At 48.3% G+C, this 17,761-nt stretch overlaps 1 protein-coding gene across 2 annotated transcripts in view; it reads left to right on the forward strand.

The window, feature by feature from the left end:
- POMT2 (protein O-mannosyltransferase 2) overlaps positions 1-17,761 on the forward strand; it is a 42,653-nt gene that overhangs the window by 6,345 nt on the left and 18,547 nt on the right. For both annotated transcript variants that reach the window (XM_083166432.1, XM_083166431.1), the window contains exons 5-11: positions 3,907-4,015; positions 4,091-4,250; positions 9,993-10,099; positions 10,258-10,340; positions 10,474-10,583; positions 10,671-10,737; positions 10,832-10,892. In XM_083166432.1, the coding sequence (XP_083022558.1) occupies positions 3,907-4,015; positions 4,091-4,250; positions 9,993-10,099; positions 10,258-10,340; positions 10,474-10,583; positions 10,671-10,737; positions 10,832-10,892 (697 nt within the window). The remainder of the gene's footprint in view (positions 1-3,906; positions 4,016-4,090; positions 4,251-9,992; positions 10,100-10,257; positions 10,341-10,473; positions 10,584-10,670; positions 10,738-10,831; positions 10,893-17,761) is intronic.

Raw genomic sequence — 17,761 nt, forward strand, 5'->3', positions numbered from 1 at the left:
GGACGCATATTTGCACGTTCCTATACACCCGGAGCATCAGACCTTGTTGAGGTTTGCCATAGGAGACCTGCATTTACAATTCCGGGCGTTACCCTTTGGGCTAGCAACCGCGCCAAGGGTATTCACAAAGATAATGTCAGTAATGGCGGCGGTGCTGAGGCTCAGGGGAATCACAGTAATACCCTATTTGGACGATCTCCTGTTCAAAGCAGAGTCAGCAGCCATGCTGCAGAGTCACTTGGCAGAGGCCATCAGTTTTTTGCAGGCTCACGGCTGGATTTTAAATTTGCAAAAATCTCAGTTGGTACCGTCACAAAGGCTCCAATTCTTGGGAGTCATACTGGACACCCATCTTCATCGGGTATTCCTCCCGGAGGTAAAGGCCAGGGATCTGGTCACCCTAGTCCAGGAGATTCTCAGGGCTCAGAGCATTTCAGTATGGAGGTGCCTCAAGCTCCTGGGGAAGATGGTGGCGTCATTCGAGACGCTTCAATTTGCCAGGTTCCACTCTCGGAGGTTCCAATGGAACATTTTGTCAGCCTGGTCAGGAAACACTTTGACCATGAAATCCGAGATGATAGTGCTGTCTTCGGACACCCGAGAATCCTTGAAATGGTGGACAGAAGTAGATTCCCTTCAGTGGGGTCGGTCATTACAGACCTGGGACTGGTTGATAGTAACTACCGACGCCAGTCTCAGGGGCTGGGGGGCAATAGTCCTGGATCTCAGGCTTCAGGGCCTGTGGACGGCAGAGGAATCAGCGTTACCAATCAACATCTTGGAGCTGAGAGCTGTCTGGAAAGTGATTTCCTTGGCGGGAGACAGGTTACAGAACCTCCCTTTGAGGATTCAGACCGACAATGCCACAGCTGTGGCGTATCTGAATCACCAGGGAGGTACACGCAGCAGATTGGCCATGTGGGAGGTGTCCAGAATCTTCCTATGGGCGGAACAGAATGTCCCAGCTGTATCGGCTATATTCATTCCAGGAATAGAGAATATAGAAGCCGACTTCCTGAGCAGGGAGGAGCTCAAGGAAGGGGAATGGAGCTTACACCCTCAGGTGTTTCACCAAATCACTTCGATGTGGGGAACTCCGGATGTGGACCTGATGGCATCCAGAGTCAACCGTCAAGTGCCCAGGTTCTATGCCAGAACAAGGGATCCACTAGCGGAGGCTGTGGATGCCATGACTATTCACTGGCAGGGAGATCTCCTTTATGCATTCCCACCAGTACCAATGTTACCGAGACTTCTGAAGAAAATACAGGGGCAGAAGGTTCCAGTGATCTTAGTGGCCCCAGATTGGCCAAGGAGGTCCTGGTACTCGAGGCTTCAGAGGTTGTCTGTGGACTCATGGCGTCTACCTCTGAGACCAGACCTTCTAAGACAAGGCCCATTCAATCACCTGGATTCAGATCGATTGATTTTGACGGCCTGGCTATTGAAACCACCATTTTGAAAAGAAAAGGTTTTTCTGAGGCAGTAGTACAGACGATGATAAAAGCCAGAAAAGCTGTATCTTCGGCAAATTATTATAGAGTCTGGAAAACTTACATTCGATGGTGTGAGAGAAGAAAGGCTCATACATCTCATTTTAAGCTATCAAGAATGATGGAATTCTTACAAGATGGTTTTTCATCGGGCCTAAGCCTTCAGTCACTGAAGGTGCAGATTTCGGCCTTGTCCATCTATTTCCAGAAAAAGATAGCCATTTTGCCGGAAATTCAAACCTTTTTACAAGGAGTATCCAGGTTGAAACCTCCATACAAGCAACCAGTAGCACCTTGGGATCTATCACTGGTTTTGGAATGCCTTCAAAAGGCACCTTTTGAACCTTTAAGGTCGGCTGACTTTAAGTTTCTCACGTGGAAGCTAGTGTTTTTGTTAGCAGTAGCATCTGCTAAAAGAGTTTCAGAGTTGGGAGCCTTGTCATGTAAATCTCCCTTCTTAATTTTTCATGATGACAGGGCTGTTTTAAGAACAGTGCCTCAGTTTTTACCGAAGGTGGTATCTACCTTCCATTTAAATCAGGAGATAGTTCTACCTGTGTTTCAACCTCCAGAGGGTTCTAAGAAAAGGGACAAGTTGAGAACTTTGGATGTTGTGCGTGCCTTACGCATATATGTGGACAGAGTGAAGAGTGTCAGGAAGACTGACACATTGTTGGTATTGTATGACGTACACAAAATTGGTTGGCCTGCATCTAAGCAGACTATTGCTAGGTGGTTGCGGTCTGTGATAGCCTTTGCATACACCAAAGTGGGTAGACCAGTACCGGCCAAAATAAATGCGCATACCACCAGGTCAGTTGCCACCTCTTGGGCGGTTCGACATGGGGCCAGAGCTGAGCAGGTTTGCAGAGCTGCCACTTGGTCATCTGTTCACACATTTGCCAAATTCTATAGATTCCATGAGTTCGCGTCGGAGGACGCATCATTCGGGCGAGCAGTGCTGAGAGCTGCAGACCTGAGCGTACCCTCCCAAAGGACCGGCTCTGGAACGTCCCAGTGTTGAGCTGTGTCACCAGGACCATTGAAAGAGAAAAAGGGATTTTTGTAAGAACTTACCGTTCGAATCCCTTTCTCTGATATGGTCCTGGTGACACAGCGATCCCTCCCTTACGCTCAGTAAGTATGCCAGAAGTTTCATGATGTTCATGTTAAAATGGTTAAAAATTAACAGTTTTCTGTTATAAAATGTGCATATAATATGTGCAGGCGTTTGTACTGAGTTAATGTATTCCAGTGGCTTTGAAAGATTGAACTGGAGTCCAGGGATGCAGTAGGGGAGGAGCCTACCCTCTAAAACTTTAGGATAGGTGCCTGGCTCCTTCGGACCCTCCTACATCCCCAGTGTTGAGCTGTGTCACCAGGACCATATCAGAGAAAGGGATTCGAACGGTAAGTTCTTACAAAAATCCCTTTATAACGCAGTGAGGAATACGAGTTTAGAGGAATAGAGGCAGAGTGCCCATATAACAAGTCCTGTATTCTCTTCTAGACAATACGGAAAAGATTACTAAGGGCTTAAAGACTTTTTAACTTTTTAATTATGTAGCTGTTGACCTGAACAGCTGGTTCTCTACATCTAAGGATGTATCTCACGTATAGGTCTTGCCTATGTGGTTGCCACTACTTAAGTCTAAAGTTGGACTTAAGTTGGCTACCAAAGAGGTAGTAAGGCAATTCTGGGTTTGTGTGCTTTAAGAAACCTTATTTATTTTTTTAATTCTCAAGGAATATTCAGAAACAGCTGCTCCAACAATTGTCGACACTGTTAGCGGGTTGACATTTCACCAGTGTTGACATGCACTTGGACCTTACTGATAGGTTAATGTTATGGCCAGCAGAAAAATATACTGAACTCTTCATTTGATCAGAACAAAGTGTGACGAGTATGGCTTCTAAGATATAGCAGGCGTGACACACTCACAGCCTGTCCTATCAGTAAAGGCCATCTATATTGATGGTGAGATCATTTCCAGGCCTCCGGATTGGCAGAGCAGCGATAGCAGGAAGATGAGTCTTACTATTGCGATTAAAAATGGAGAAGTCGCAGATAGTGTAATCTTTGAATGCAGTCAACAAAAGATGGTTAATAAATACTATTGACTAATGCTAATGTGCTTTCAGCCAATACTGATTAATTATTGCAGCTCTGTAATTGTTTAAATAAAGTAACCGTGATGATGTCACTGATGACATCATGTGCACATGTTGTAGTCTGGATGGCAGCAGCATTTACATGGATCACTATAACTGCTGGGGCTGCAGACTTTCCACCTCCAAGTCCGAGCAGTTACTACTGTCCCCACCCCAATTACTTTACCCTCCTTCAACAACACAGTGATGCCCATTGCATAGGTTGCTCTGCCCTGACCATTTTGATGTTTGTTTCCCCCAGACACTGGCTGCATTACCCTGTCCCAGTACATCCTCCTAGACCCCATCCTTATATTCTTCATTATCGGAGCCGTGCTGAGTATGGTCCGGTTCCATTCCTGCTCCAGCAGGTGAGTAAGCGGAGGTTGGGCCTTTTAAGATTTTACTGAGCAGTTACCAGCTTCTCATTCTTTACTTCTTCCCAGGCCATTCAGTGCCCCCTGGTGGTTGTGGCTGGGACTGACCGGCGTCAATTTGGCTGGAGCAACAGGAGTGAAATTTGTTGGCCTTTTCGTAGTTCTCTTTATTGGCCTAAACACAGTCAGGGACTTGTGGAAGCTGTTGGGAGATCTCAGTCTGACACTGGTACGTATAATGTGAGGTCTTCAGAATAATCACTGCTTTGCTCTGGTGAAAAACCTCCTAGAATCCATGCACTTACATCAGGGCCGTCTTAACAGCAGTGTGGGCCCCTGGGTGAATCTCCCCTCCTAGGGGTGGGGGGTGCTATCAGCAGCAGCTGTGATGTCCCACGGGTGGCAGGGGGTGCTCTATCTTCTACTCAACATGTAGGACCTGGAGCAGTAACTTCTGCTAATTACTCCTTTACTGCACAGGTGGTGGGAGGGAGAACACTAACATGTGGAAGGGAGCACTGAGCTGAATGAAGGGTCCCTTGTAAATGACTTCCAGGGAGGTAGGGGGTGGGCTGGATAATGGAGTGGGCTTAATATTCGTCATGTTCCGGTGGAAGGGCAGCTTGTTTGACTGCAGATACCGCCATTATGTGGAGATTTCTTAGCCTTCAATAGTGTACAAACATAGAGTCCCAACTTTCAGGAGGTGCTGGGGACTTAGGGATCAGAGATCAGGAGCCAGAGCAATCCATTGACAAAAATATAAAACTGTACATCAGACGTTTGGAGCAGGGACCGGCTGCTGGAAGGCTGATATCTCTGGGTATGATAGAGACAAGCCGCTAGAGTCGGCAGAAAGGGGAAAGTCCCAACTTTTGGAATATACTCTCAGAAAAACTCTAAGTCAGAGAGAACCTGAGAAATCTGACTGGAAATTGCAATTAATAGGTCGGATGTGTACTGCTGCTTTGAAGTTGGATATCTCCAGTTCCCCAAGGCTGATTTTCAAAATTCTGGTATCCCTGGAAAGACAGGATCCTCAGCTATCAGCATAGGGCCATTATACACCTGGGGCCCCTGGGCAAGTGCCCATTAAGCCCATACGAAAAGACAGCCCTGACTTACATCACAATGACTGCAGAATCCATCCAATAGGTGGCTAAGGATTCTTGGGGATATAATTACTAAAGGTTAAATTTCACATATATTAAAATTGTCTTAATTGATGTTGGACTTCCAGGGTTCATACACATTTTATGAACAGATGTTTATTTTTTTATTTTATTTTTTCATATTCGTTTTTTAAATGTTTTATCCCTGTAAATCCTACATTGATTAAGATCAATCTCAAGTGATCTGAAATCAATCAAAATTGATTGTAATTTACGAAAGAGGCCTGAAATGTCATCCAGCCACTGCAGACACTGCTGTAACTCTTCAGGGACTGTATTCAGAGCACATAGAGAGTAGATGTATGAGATATAGGCCCTTATACAGATCTGATCTCAGTACAAATTTGGGTACTGGCGCCCAATATATCGGATGTGATATCGGACGATATATCGGATGCGATATCTTCTGATATATCGATGCGATCCAAATCTTTTTTTTTTTTTTTTTTACCAGTTCATAACCCCACTATCTACTATGCATGGAGTTGATTTTATATAGTGTGGCGAGTCCATTAATCCGCGGGGTGTCCATTAGTCCACAGCGGGCTCGGTGGCTCGCTGTGCTTGCCACACTATATGAAAAAACTCCATGCGTAGTGGATAGTGGGGTTATGAACAGGTAAAAAATCGCATAGGATCACATCCGATATATCGACCGATATCGCATCTGATATATCGGGTGCCATGAAACTACACAAGTACTCATTTAATTGTTCTCAAAATGGGCAAAACCATGTGCACTGCAGGTGGGGCAGTTGTAACATGTATAGAGAGAGTTGGATTTGTGTGTGTGATTTTGTTTCTGTGCAGGGTAAATACTGGCTGCATTATTTTTACACTGCAATTTAGATTTCAGTTTCAACACACCCCCATCCAAATTTAACTCTCTCTGCACATGTTACATCTGCCCCACCTGCAGTGCACATGGTTTTTGAGAACAAATTTGCGATCAGATCTGAATAAGGGCCATAAACCAATGCGTTTCATCGCCACTTGCTGATTTCATGTCATCCTCAGCAGGCGGCATTTATACGCTGTCCCTTTCTCATTATATCAGATGGTTTATCAAGTCGTGTACAGATGATTTCACTTAACCTTGCGTCAAGCGTCTTTCAATATGTATCTTTCAATAATTTGTATCTTTCAATAATTACAACATATTTGTAAACTCCTCACCACCACCTACAAGGCTCTCTCCTCCTTCACCGCTCCTTACCTCTCTTCACTGATCTCTATCCACACTCCCTCCCGTCCTCTTCGCTCCGCCGCCTGACCTCTCACCTAATCACCTCCTCCCACTCCCGTGTCCAAGACTTCTCTCGCGCTGCCCCCCTGCACTGGAACAACCTCCCGCCACCTATCAGGCTTTCTGATTTCCTTACCTCATTCAAGCGCTCCCTCCAAACCCACTTCTTCCGACTAGCCTATCCCTCCTCCTCCTAACCTCTTTCGCTCCTCCTATCCTGCCTACCCTACCCCTCCATCTGTTCCCATCCATACCTACTTATCCTATTGTTTTCGTTCGTCCACCCACCTCCTTTTAGTCTGTTAACTGTTATGAGTAGGGCCCTCCTTCCTCACGTACTCTCCCTACCTCTTTACCTCACCTGTGCTCCTGCCCTGTTCTTCCCTTCCTCTACTTCATCTTCAGTCTCCTCGACAATTTCAGCACCTGCTTCAGAACTGATGCTGATTTTAGTTCTACCAGCTATACCCCTATTTATACTGTATTTTATCAACACACCCTGTACGTTACCTTGTCATTTGTTTTTTGTTTGCTATGTACGGCGCTGCGGACACTTTGTGGCGCCTTATAAATAAATTAACTACTATTACTATTTGATACTACATTAAAACATACAAAATTCTTTAAGATCTGAAGTATTCAGTTCCGTAACATTTTTGTAAGCACATATCTGACAGTAGGCTGTGCATTGCAGGTTTTCATGATAACCTCTTTCCGGTACGAGGCGAAACTTACATTGTTAATGCATTTTCTGGAAACAGAACTGTATGGCCATTGTTCTGACTATAATCGCCCTAGATTGTATATGTGTGTTATATGAAATATATTCTTTCGCTCAATGTTACCCATTGCTACTGGATGACGACCATCAGCTATTGTAATTCTAATGAACTATCCACATTTTTAAACTTAAAATATAGCACACGGAGCCATGCTGCACGGCAGGTGGGTCAGATGTAACGGGTGCAGAGAGCGTTAGATCTGGGTGATTTGTGTTCATACTGAAATCTAAATTGTAGTGTAGAATTAAAGCAGCCAGCATTTACCCTGCAACAGGTACAATATAACTGTCCCAACTTTAACTCCCTCTGCACATGTTACATCTGCCCAACCTGCACTGCAGAATGGTTTGCCCAGTTGTTGGCTTTTTTGCTTTGCTAACAAAAAGCTGAATCAGGGCCACCTTCTCTTGTTACAAATGCTTGCGATGGTCCTTGTGTAGTTTCACGGCGGCAGGCTAAGCTACATTGTCAGCGTAGTGCAATGGCTGCCTAGCATAGTCAGCGTAGTGTCCCCGTCAGGCAGCTAGTCACCCTACTGTCCCTGGGAGCTGCAGCTCTGTCCCTGGCAAGCCTAGTGAGCGCCTCTCACACAGCGCCACTAACCGCCAGATCCCTGCGCTGGCGGACACCGGCAGAAGCGAACATGCCGGCGAAAAGGCGCTTCATCTGTCTGAGATGCATGAGCGTCTCAGACGCTTGTGCGTCTCAGTAATTCTTGTGGCAGAGTACGGCAAACCTACCCGTGTCCGCTTCAGGGAGAAGGACAGGGTTAGGGGTTCGGTAGCACGTGCGTCTCCTGCACAAAGGGAGGGGGGGGTGCGGTGCTCAAGTGCATCACATGCACAATAATGGATGCATTTGCCAGTGCTCTGTTACATACTGGCAAATGCCTCCATTTCAAACCCCCACTATCCACGCCAGCCCAAAGTGAGTTGATTTTATAAAGTGTGCGCTTGTCATACTTTATAAAATGAACTCCGGGCCAACGTGGATAGTGGGGGTATGAACAGGTTGCGAGGACATGTACAGCGTTCCCTCACAGGGCTCGCCACGCTTCGGTCAGACGTGGATAGGGGGGGGTGTTTCAGGAACACATTCACACCTGTCATGTCAGGCAGGTTAAAATAGTCAATGGTTCCCACACAATGTATAAGCGCTGACTGACTACGCTAACTGCGTAACGCTGACTGACTATGCTAACTATGTATGCTCCGGCTAGCCGCGAGCAGGCGGGAACATGCCGCTGATACTGACAGGGACGCCTGACTGACTACGCTATCTACGTAAGCTCCGGCTAGCCGCGAACAGGTGGGAACACTACGCTAATACTGACAGGGATGCTGACTACGCTGGCCGTGGGAACACTACGCTGATTCTGACGTAACTGCCGCCGTGAACTACACAAGTACCCTTGGGATAACTGTAGTGTTCTATTAACCATATTAAAGCTTTGGCATCTTGTATCCCTATGTTGTAGTTACACCTTAACACACCTATATTTATTATGTGTATATGAGCTGTTTTAGGTTCTGTTTATACATTTTAATAATAATAATGGATACACCTATAATCAGTTGAGCATTGATTGAGTGTCCATTCGATACTTGTGTAATAGCATGGCGCCCATTACATAGTTAGCGGAGCGTCGCTGTCAGAATTATCGTAGTGTTCACGCGGCCAGCGTAGTCAGTCAGAAGTAGCGCAGTGTTCCCGTGGCCAGCATAGTCAGCGTCCCTGTCAGATTCAGCGTAGTGTTCTCGCGGCCAGCGTAGTCAGTCAGCGTTATGCAGTTACCGTAATTACCAGTTAACACATGTCGTCATTACTGTCTTAGATGTATGATATGACAGGTGTGAATGTGTTCCTGAAACACCCCCACTATCTATGCCAGCCGGAAGCGTGGCGAGGGGACGCATTGCGCGTCCTCACCCCGACCTGTTCATACCCCCACTATCCACATCGGCGTGGAGTTGATCTTATAAAGTGTGGCGAGCGCAGGGAGCCACTGAGCCCAAAGTGTGGCCAGCGGACGCGGATCACTTTACATGTCGCTGCGCTCACCACGCTTTGGGCTCTGTGGTTCGCTGCGCTCGCCACACTTTATAAAATCAAGTCGACGTGGATAGTGGGGGTATGAACAGGACGGGGTGACGCGGGGCTCGCCGCTCTTCGGGCTGGCGTGGATATTGGGGGTTTGAAAAGGAGGCATTTGCCAGTATGTAACATGGAGCACTGGCAAATGCCTCCTTTATTGTGCATGAGACGCACTTGCGCCTGCATCCCCCTGTTGTGCACGAGACGTGCGTTCTACCGAACCCCCTAATCCCGTCTATCTGAAGCAGACACGAGCAGGGTTGCCGTACCCTGCCACAATAATTACTGAGACGCAGGAGCGTTTGAGCCAGATGGAGCGCCTCTCCGCTGGCGTCCACCTGGGCAGGGGATATGGCGGTTACTGGCGCTGTGTGAGAGGAGCTCACTAGGCTTGCCGGGGACAGAGCCAGGCTGCCGCTGAGTCACTACGCTAGGCAGCTATTGGGCTGTCACTACTCAAACTACGCTAGGCAGCCGTTGGGCTACGCTGACAGCGCAGCTTAGCCTACGCTGAAAACATAGCTTAGCCGGGCGCCATGCTATTACACAAGTACCGTCCTCTCTTATAAATCGTATGTATTCCACATAGATCAGGCAGAATTGTACTCATCGGTATAGCAAGACAGCAGAAACTGCCCTGTCCACCCCGCTCACATGCCGTGTGTCTTCTCTTACAGGAAGTTATTCTCCGTCACTTGGCCGCCCGTGTCCTCTGCCTCATCCTGCTGCCGCTTGCTCTGTACTCCCTCATCTTCGCTGTACATTTCACCATCCTTAATAAAAGGTATATAGATTGTCACCCCTGGCCTGTATATCGTGTCATGCAGACATTATCCTCCCAGCAGCTGCAGCTCATCGCATTCTATAGGAACAGCTCAATGATGAGATTCTCATAGCCCTTGGGATGTTCCAGAGGTGTAACTATCTGTCCTTGTCTTGTAGTGGGCCTGGTGATGGGTTTTTCAGTTCCGCTTTCCAGTCCCGTCTGATTGGAAACAATCTCCACAATGCATCCATGCCTGAGCGTGAGTATCACACAGTGCCCGAGGGGATGGGGGACTGCCGCCTCTCATCTGTCTGTCTCTTGTTACCCCGTTCTCTCCCCTCTGTGTATGGAATGGGGGCTCTGTATATAACAGTGGTTACACTCTTCCCTAGACCTGGCATACGGATCCGTCATTACCCTAAAGAGCGTGCGAACAGCAAGCGGGTACTTGCACTCACACTGGCACTTATACCCAGAGGGTGTCGGAGCGCGACAGCAACAGGTTGGTACTGTAAAAAATATATATAATGTAGTCTTGGATCCCTGACCGCTGACCAGTAATGGGTCCTCCCCCCTTCTGCCCTTGCAGATTACCACTTACTCCCACAAAGATCAGAATAACATGTGGACAGTGAAGAAACATGACTCTGAATACGGTACTGGAAACAGACTGGCCACCGGTTGCCCACAGGTGCTGGAGGGACGGTTGTGCGATTACCACTTGGCTCCCTTTTTTCTTTTTCTTTACAGACATAGACGCCCCCCTTGAATTTGTCCACCATGGGGACATTATCCGTCTGGAGCACAAAATGTAAGTTTCGTTCTTGCGGTCATTCTTGGTAGATTGTATCTTTGCATATAGGGCTTTGGAGGGAATTGTGGGCAGTGTGCGGCATGTTCTGAGATCCCAGCTGTATGGATCTCATCCGCTTACTGCTTTAAATCATTTTATTTTCTCCTTCGGGAGACGTCAGGGGCCACAGGCTTTACAATGGGTAGTGAAGTGGGAGAGAGCACCAGCACGCTAGAGGTTAAACTTCAACTGCCTCCCAGGCAGCCAGGGTCCTCCCCCCTCCTCTACCCGGCCTCCAGGCCAAGGAAGTCAGTTTTTTAGGGTGCAGGCAGGAGACGGATGCACCCACTAGAGGGGCTGCTATTTCAGCAGCATGCGATCGCGCATAGGGTGGCACATGCGGCTGTAACAGCTGGCGGGGTGGACCGCCGGCTGAGTTGGCAAGTGGACGGCTGGTCCACTGCCCGTTACTGCTGGGCCACCATGGTGACAGTTTGTGGGCAGCAGAGCCGATATGCGGGGCCGCCCGGCGTGCGCCGGAACCCCGTCATTTTACCGGTGCTGCATGTGGACAATTCCCTTGTGGCCATTTGCTAGCAGGGGGAGGTGGCTCCCCCCACATCAGCCCTTCTCCCGGGGACAATATGCAGGGAACTGCTCAGCACAGAGTTCCTGCCACTGACATCCTTTCCTGTGCCTGGCGGCACCTGTGGAGGGACACGGAGGAGCTCACAGCCACCCGGGGTTCTACTCCTTCACTGCCGGGAGGCTTGGGCAAGTCCCCCTGTACTTCTCCTGCGGGACACAGGTTACAATCTTTGTGCTCCAGCCAGCCATAGCTGCTGCAGGAGCCCAGTGCCATTTTCTTGCATTGCATTGCATTGTATGCCTTTGTATGCTTGCCTGTATTCTGTGTGCCTAGTAACCCTTTAGCTGCTAGCCAGTTTATTTGGTGTTGCGTTGTACCTTTTTATAGCCCTCCTGTATTTCCATAATTATGTCCAAGAGGGGGGAGGCCCCAGCATTGCTGTCGTGCACAGCCTGTAATGCGGGCCTATCCCCCCAGGACTATGTACAGGACGGCTTATGCGCAAGCTGTTACAATGCGCAGGTGCTGCCCACCCCTACGGCCTCCTCTCAGGAGTCTGCTTGGGCCTCATCACTGGTACAGATGATGGCGCAGCTAGTGGATAAAATCTCAGCTGCGCTGACCCAGCAGCCTGTGCTGTCCTCATCCGCAGTGGGTGTAGCCCCCTCTGCATTGGCTGCCCACGGGGAGGGTTCATTGCCCGCAGATAGAAGCAGGGCTTTAGTCAAAAAACCCACAGCATTCAGGCCTCTCCTTCTGCAGGACACTGACACAGAGGATGAGGAGGATCAGGATGAGGATTGTTTAAAGGAGGCAGTCCGTGACCCAATTGACGAAGGGGACACCTGCGATAGAGAGGACCCCCGTCCCGATGTGCCGGTTCTGATCATAGCGGTGAAAGGTCCTTCAATTAGACAACACCGCCTCCTGATTCGGGCCCTATATTCAAATGTCCTAAGCTTAATTTGGTCTTGTTCCCCAAATCGGATAACCTTAACAAGGCCATTAGGGAGGCTTGGGAGGTTTTTCATTCACAAACGCTTTTCCTCCCTCTACCCTCTCCCCCAGGAGGAAAGGGCCCCCTGGGAAACTGCCCCCAGGGTAGACGCTCATGTGGCAAAACTGGTAAAATCCTCTACATTGCCCATTCCTACAGCGTCCCTCAAGGATAAAGCTGACCGGAAGTTGGAAACTTCCTAAATCTTATTTACACCACGGCTGGCTTCTGCCTGGGTGGTTAAGGCCCTCACTAAATGGACAGCTGCCCTGGTGGCAGGGGTGACTGAGGGGGTGCCAGCAGAAACTCTGCTGCCTACTATAGACTTGATGCATCAGGCTGCACTCTACTTAGGCGAAGCGGCTCTTGATTCCACCACTTTCTCCTCCAGGGTGTTAACTTCTGCAGTGGCCACTGGCAGATCCCTATGGCTGCGTTCCTAGAAAGCTGACACAGACTCTAAAAAAGCTTTGAAGGCTCTTCTCTTCAAGGGTTCCCTCTTATTTAGTCCAGAACTGGATAAAATGGTTGCTATGTGGCGGCTTCTAAAACTGCCTTCCTACTGTCCACCCCTATTCCACAGCCTTTCGTTTCCAGGGCCGCGGCAGGGGACAGGCCTCCTCCTCCAGATCTTCCCAAGGGGCCAGATTCTCCCGTCCTAGAGGCAAGCATCCCTGGGCCACCAGACACCCCGACCCCAAGCCTGCGGACAAGCCCTCCGCATAACGAGTGGGGGGCTCCCACCTGGGAGATCCCAAGGTGGGCGTTCGTCTTTTTGGGGTTTTCGGACATATGGCTAGAAACCACCACAGACGCTTGGGTTCAAGAGGTGGTTTCTCGAGGCTACTCCTTAACTTTTCGGCATCGCTCACTGAAATCGTTCTTCTCCACGAGTCTCCCATCAAACCTAGAAAAGCGCAGGGCGTTAGAACAGTCCGTTCAACGTTTACTCCAATCAGGAGTCATTGTGCCTGTCCCTTTGGCAAAAAGGGGTTCAGGGTTTTATGCCAGTCAGGTCAGGAAACCAAGCGGATCCTACCGGCCCATCCTCAACTTAAAGCAGCTCAAGTTTGTTCGTGTCCCAAAGTTCAGGATGGAGCCCTTACGCTCCATTGTCTTGGCCCTTCAGCCAGGGGACTTTATGGCTTCCCTGCAAATACAGGATGCGTACCTGCACATCCCCATCCTGCCGGAGCATCAACGGTTTCTGCGATTTGCCCTCCAGGACCATCATTTTCAATTCCGGGCCCTGCCCTTTGGCCTATCTACTGCCCACTGTGTGTTCACAAAAGTTATAGCGGTGATGGGCAGCCAGGGTATCCATATACTCCCGTATCTGGATGACCTGTTGATTCTGGCGAATTCCGCAAAACTTCTCCCGGGACCACCTGGCTATAGTGGTACAGCTCCTGGAACGTCACAGCTGGATCATCAATTGGGCCAAATCTTCCCTACTTCCAGTCCGGTCAATGGTCCATCTGGGGGCCAGGTTGGATACGATTCATCAGAGGAACTACCTACCGGAGGACTGCCGTCGGATTCTGCAGTCCCGAATCCGGCATCTCCTCTCTCCTCGATGGGTGCCCATACATACCTGCAGGGTTGGGATCATTTGGTCTACAGCATGATGGTCGACAGTCATTAGGTCGACATGGTTCTAGGTCGAAAGGTCATTAGTTCGACAATGTCTAGGTTTACTGTTTTTTGACCTGAATTATTATTATTATTATTATTATTATTATTATTATAATTTTATTTATAAGGCGCCACAAGTGTTTCGCAGCGCCGTACAAAGGAACAATACAGGGAGACAAAACTTGGCATAACATTGAATAAATAACAAAAATACAGTACAAATAAAGAGCGCCACAGATCAATACACATTACAGCTTGGATATAAGTAGTGAGGACTCAATCAACATACAACTAGAGGCTTGAGGCCAATGATGGAGAGGAGTATGCAGATGAAGATGGTCACTGAGTGTTGGAGTAAAGGAGAGCTGTGAGTGAAATGTGAAGAGAAGTGGGCTTTGACAACAGGAGGGAAGAGGGCCCTACTCGGAGGAGCTTACAATCTAGTAGGAAGGGGAGACAGACAGATTACAAGAGGTGCAAGCAAGGGGGTGGTGGTTAGATAGCAGGATGTAAACAGGAAACAGGCAAGGGGTCGGAGAACCAGCTGGTTTATGCAGTGGAAGGGTACGCTTTGATGAATAGGTGAGTTTTCAGTGCCCGTTTGAAGCTTTGCAAGGTCGGGGAGAGTCTAATGGAGCGAGGGAGTGCGTTCCACTGAAGGGGTGCAGCACGGGCAAAGTCCTGTACTCTAGCATGGGAAGCAGTGATCAGGGTGGAGGAGAGACGACAGTCGTCAGCTGACCGTAGAGGGCGGGAGGGTGTATGAATGGAGATGAGGTTAGAGATATATGGAGCAATGGAATTAGAGATGGCCCTGTATGTGAGTGTGAGGTGTTTGAAGAGGATTCTGTAGGGGAATGGAAGCCAGTGCAGATTTTGTTGAAGGGGAGTAGCAGAATTAGAGCGGCGGGAGAGGAAGATAAGCCTGGCTGCAGCATTGAGGACAGATTGGAGAGGAGCTAGTTGGGATTGAGCAAGGCCGGTAAGAAGAGCATTACAGTAGTCAAGCCGTGAGATGACCAATGAGTGGATGATCAGCTTAGTTGCACTCTGTGAGAGAAAGGGCCTGATGCGAGCAATGTTGCGTAACTGGAACCGGCAAGAATGGGCCAGCGTTTGGATGTGGGGTGCAAAGGAGAGGGAGGAGTCAAGAGTGACACCCAGGCAGCGGAGTTGGGGAACAGGGGAGATGATGGTGTTGTTAACAGTGATAGAGATATTAGTAGGGGGCATAGCTCTGGGTGGGGGAAAGATAATAAGTTCGGTTTTGTCCATATTCAGCTTCAGAAATCGCTCAGACATCCAGGTAGAGATGGCAGCGAGGCAGTTGGAAACTTGAGAGAAAACAGTGGGGGACAGATCAGGAGAGGAGAGGTAGATTGAGTGTCATCTGCATAGAGGTGATATTGGAAGCCAAAGGAGTTAATGAGTGCACCCAGAGAGGAGGTGTACAGAGAGAACAGAATGGGGCCAAGGACGGAACCCTGAGGGACCCCGACAGGAAGGATAGAAGGTGGTGAGGTAGAGCCAGAGGCAGAGACTGAGAAGGAACGGTTGAAGAGGTAAGAGGAAAACCAGTTGAAGACTGTGCCAGAGAGGCCAATGTTTTGGAGTGTGTGGAGGAGGAGAGGGTGATCCACAGTGTCAAAAGCAGCAGATAGGTCCAAAAGGATAAGCAGGGAGAAGTGACCCTTGGATTTGGCTGACAGCAGGTCATTGGTGACTTTCACTAGGGCAGTCTCAGTGGAATGAAGTGGGCGAAAGCCAGATTGAAGGGGATCTAGGATGGAGTGGTCAGACAGGTAGCTGGTGAGACGCCTGTAAACCAGCCGTTCTAGTATTTTAGAGGCAAATGGGAGAAGAGAGATAGGGCGGTAGCTTGTGGGAGAAAAAGGGTCCAGGTTAGGTTTTTTAAGAATAGGCGAGACCAGAGCGTGTTTGAAGGGTGAGGGAAAGATGCCAGTAGAAAGAGATAGGTTAAAGAGGTGAGCAAGGTGGGAGCAGCCAGTGGGGGAGAGGGAACTGAGGAGACGGGAGGGGAGAGGGTCCAAGGGACAGGTAGAGGGGGGAGAGGATGAGATGAGGGAGCGGACTTCCTCAGCTGAATGTCAACACAGTGGACATAGACACAGGGCGGTATTCAATGTGAATACCGGCAACGTGCAGCGAATCCTGTTTAGGATTCGCTGCACATTCGCCACTGGTCGCCGCGTTCCGGAGCCTCGCCGGCTCCGGTATTCAACGAGTCAGGGGCTCGCTGCCCCTGACCGGCGAATATGAGCTCCTGCGGCGAACGCCGCAGGGAGCCTGAGGACGGTGGCAGGCAGGGAGATGGAAGTCTCCCTGCCTGGCCCAGAGCGTATGTGGGGGGGAGGTGGGCTCCCCGGGTGCCAGGCAGCACAGGCTGCCCCCCGGAGGTGCCAGCAGGGGACCGGGTATATTCACTACACCCGATCATGCATATGTAACGATCGGGTGCAGTGAATATATGAATATCTAATGAGCGGCTCGGCTCCGGCGCCCCCTGCTGGCTGGTCAGTGTAAAAAAAATAAAAAAAAAAATATATATATATATAAGAAAACCAGTTAGTGTAGGACTTGCAGTGAAATGGGGTCCCTTGGCGATGGGCTGCAAGCTTAAATGCATTGATCAATTCATGAACTAAAACCCCATTATTTATTTATTGATTATTTGAATGTTAAGGTGAGTTAGTTTGTTGCAGTGAGTGCTGGGCCCCCTGTGTTTGTATTTACTAGTGTGTGGTCACAGGCCACCGCACCCCACCCTGGGATGTGGGTGCTGTTTGCACCCCATTCCTAGGAATGGCGAGTGTGTTGGTACTTCTGTATCTATATATATATATATATATATATATATATATATATATATATATATATATATATATATATATATATATATATATATATATATATATATATATATATATATATATATATATATATATATATATATATATATATATATATATATATATATATATATATATATATATATATATTTTTTTTTTTTTTTTTTAAATATATATTCATGTGCTTACAGCACATGAATAAAAATAGCATGCCCCTCCTCAGAATAAAATTCCTGATTTTTTTACACCAAATGTAAAAAACAAAACACTTTATTTTAAAAGTTCACATTCCACTTCTCCATAAAAAGATAGCGATTGCTACTCGGTCAATCATGGCGAAAAAAACCTTGAAATGTATTTGCCATCTGGTCATTGAATAGGGTGATTCACCGTTTTTGTCAAAAATTCGCCTTACAGCACAAAATCGCCATAAAAACCTGGCGAATCAGCCTCATTGAATACCGCCCACAGTTTAAAGTGCACCGCATTGCATCGCTCGCTATGCGTCTGGCAAAGTGCCTCGCTGCGCTCGGCACACTATTTTATTCTCCCGCCACTCCCTAGTGGATGGTAGGGCATGAAATACCGCCTGACGGCACATGTCTGCTAAAAAAAAACCTGAAAAACCCCATGTCGACCTAGACACTGTCGAACGAATGACCTTTCGACCTAGACCCATGTCGACCTTTTCCCATGTCAACCTAATTGTGTCGACCTAATGACTGTCGACCATCATGCTGTAGACCAAATGACCACATCCCTGCCTGCATGAGGGCACTGGGTTCCATGGTGTTGA

This window comes from Crinia signifera, chromosome 12 (assembly GCF_055691185.1).
Source record: "Crinia signifera chromosome 12, ASM5569118v1, whole genome shotgun sequence".
NCBI lineage: Eukaryota > Metazoa > Chordata > Amphibia > Anura > Myobatrachidae > Crinia > Crinia signifera.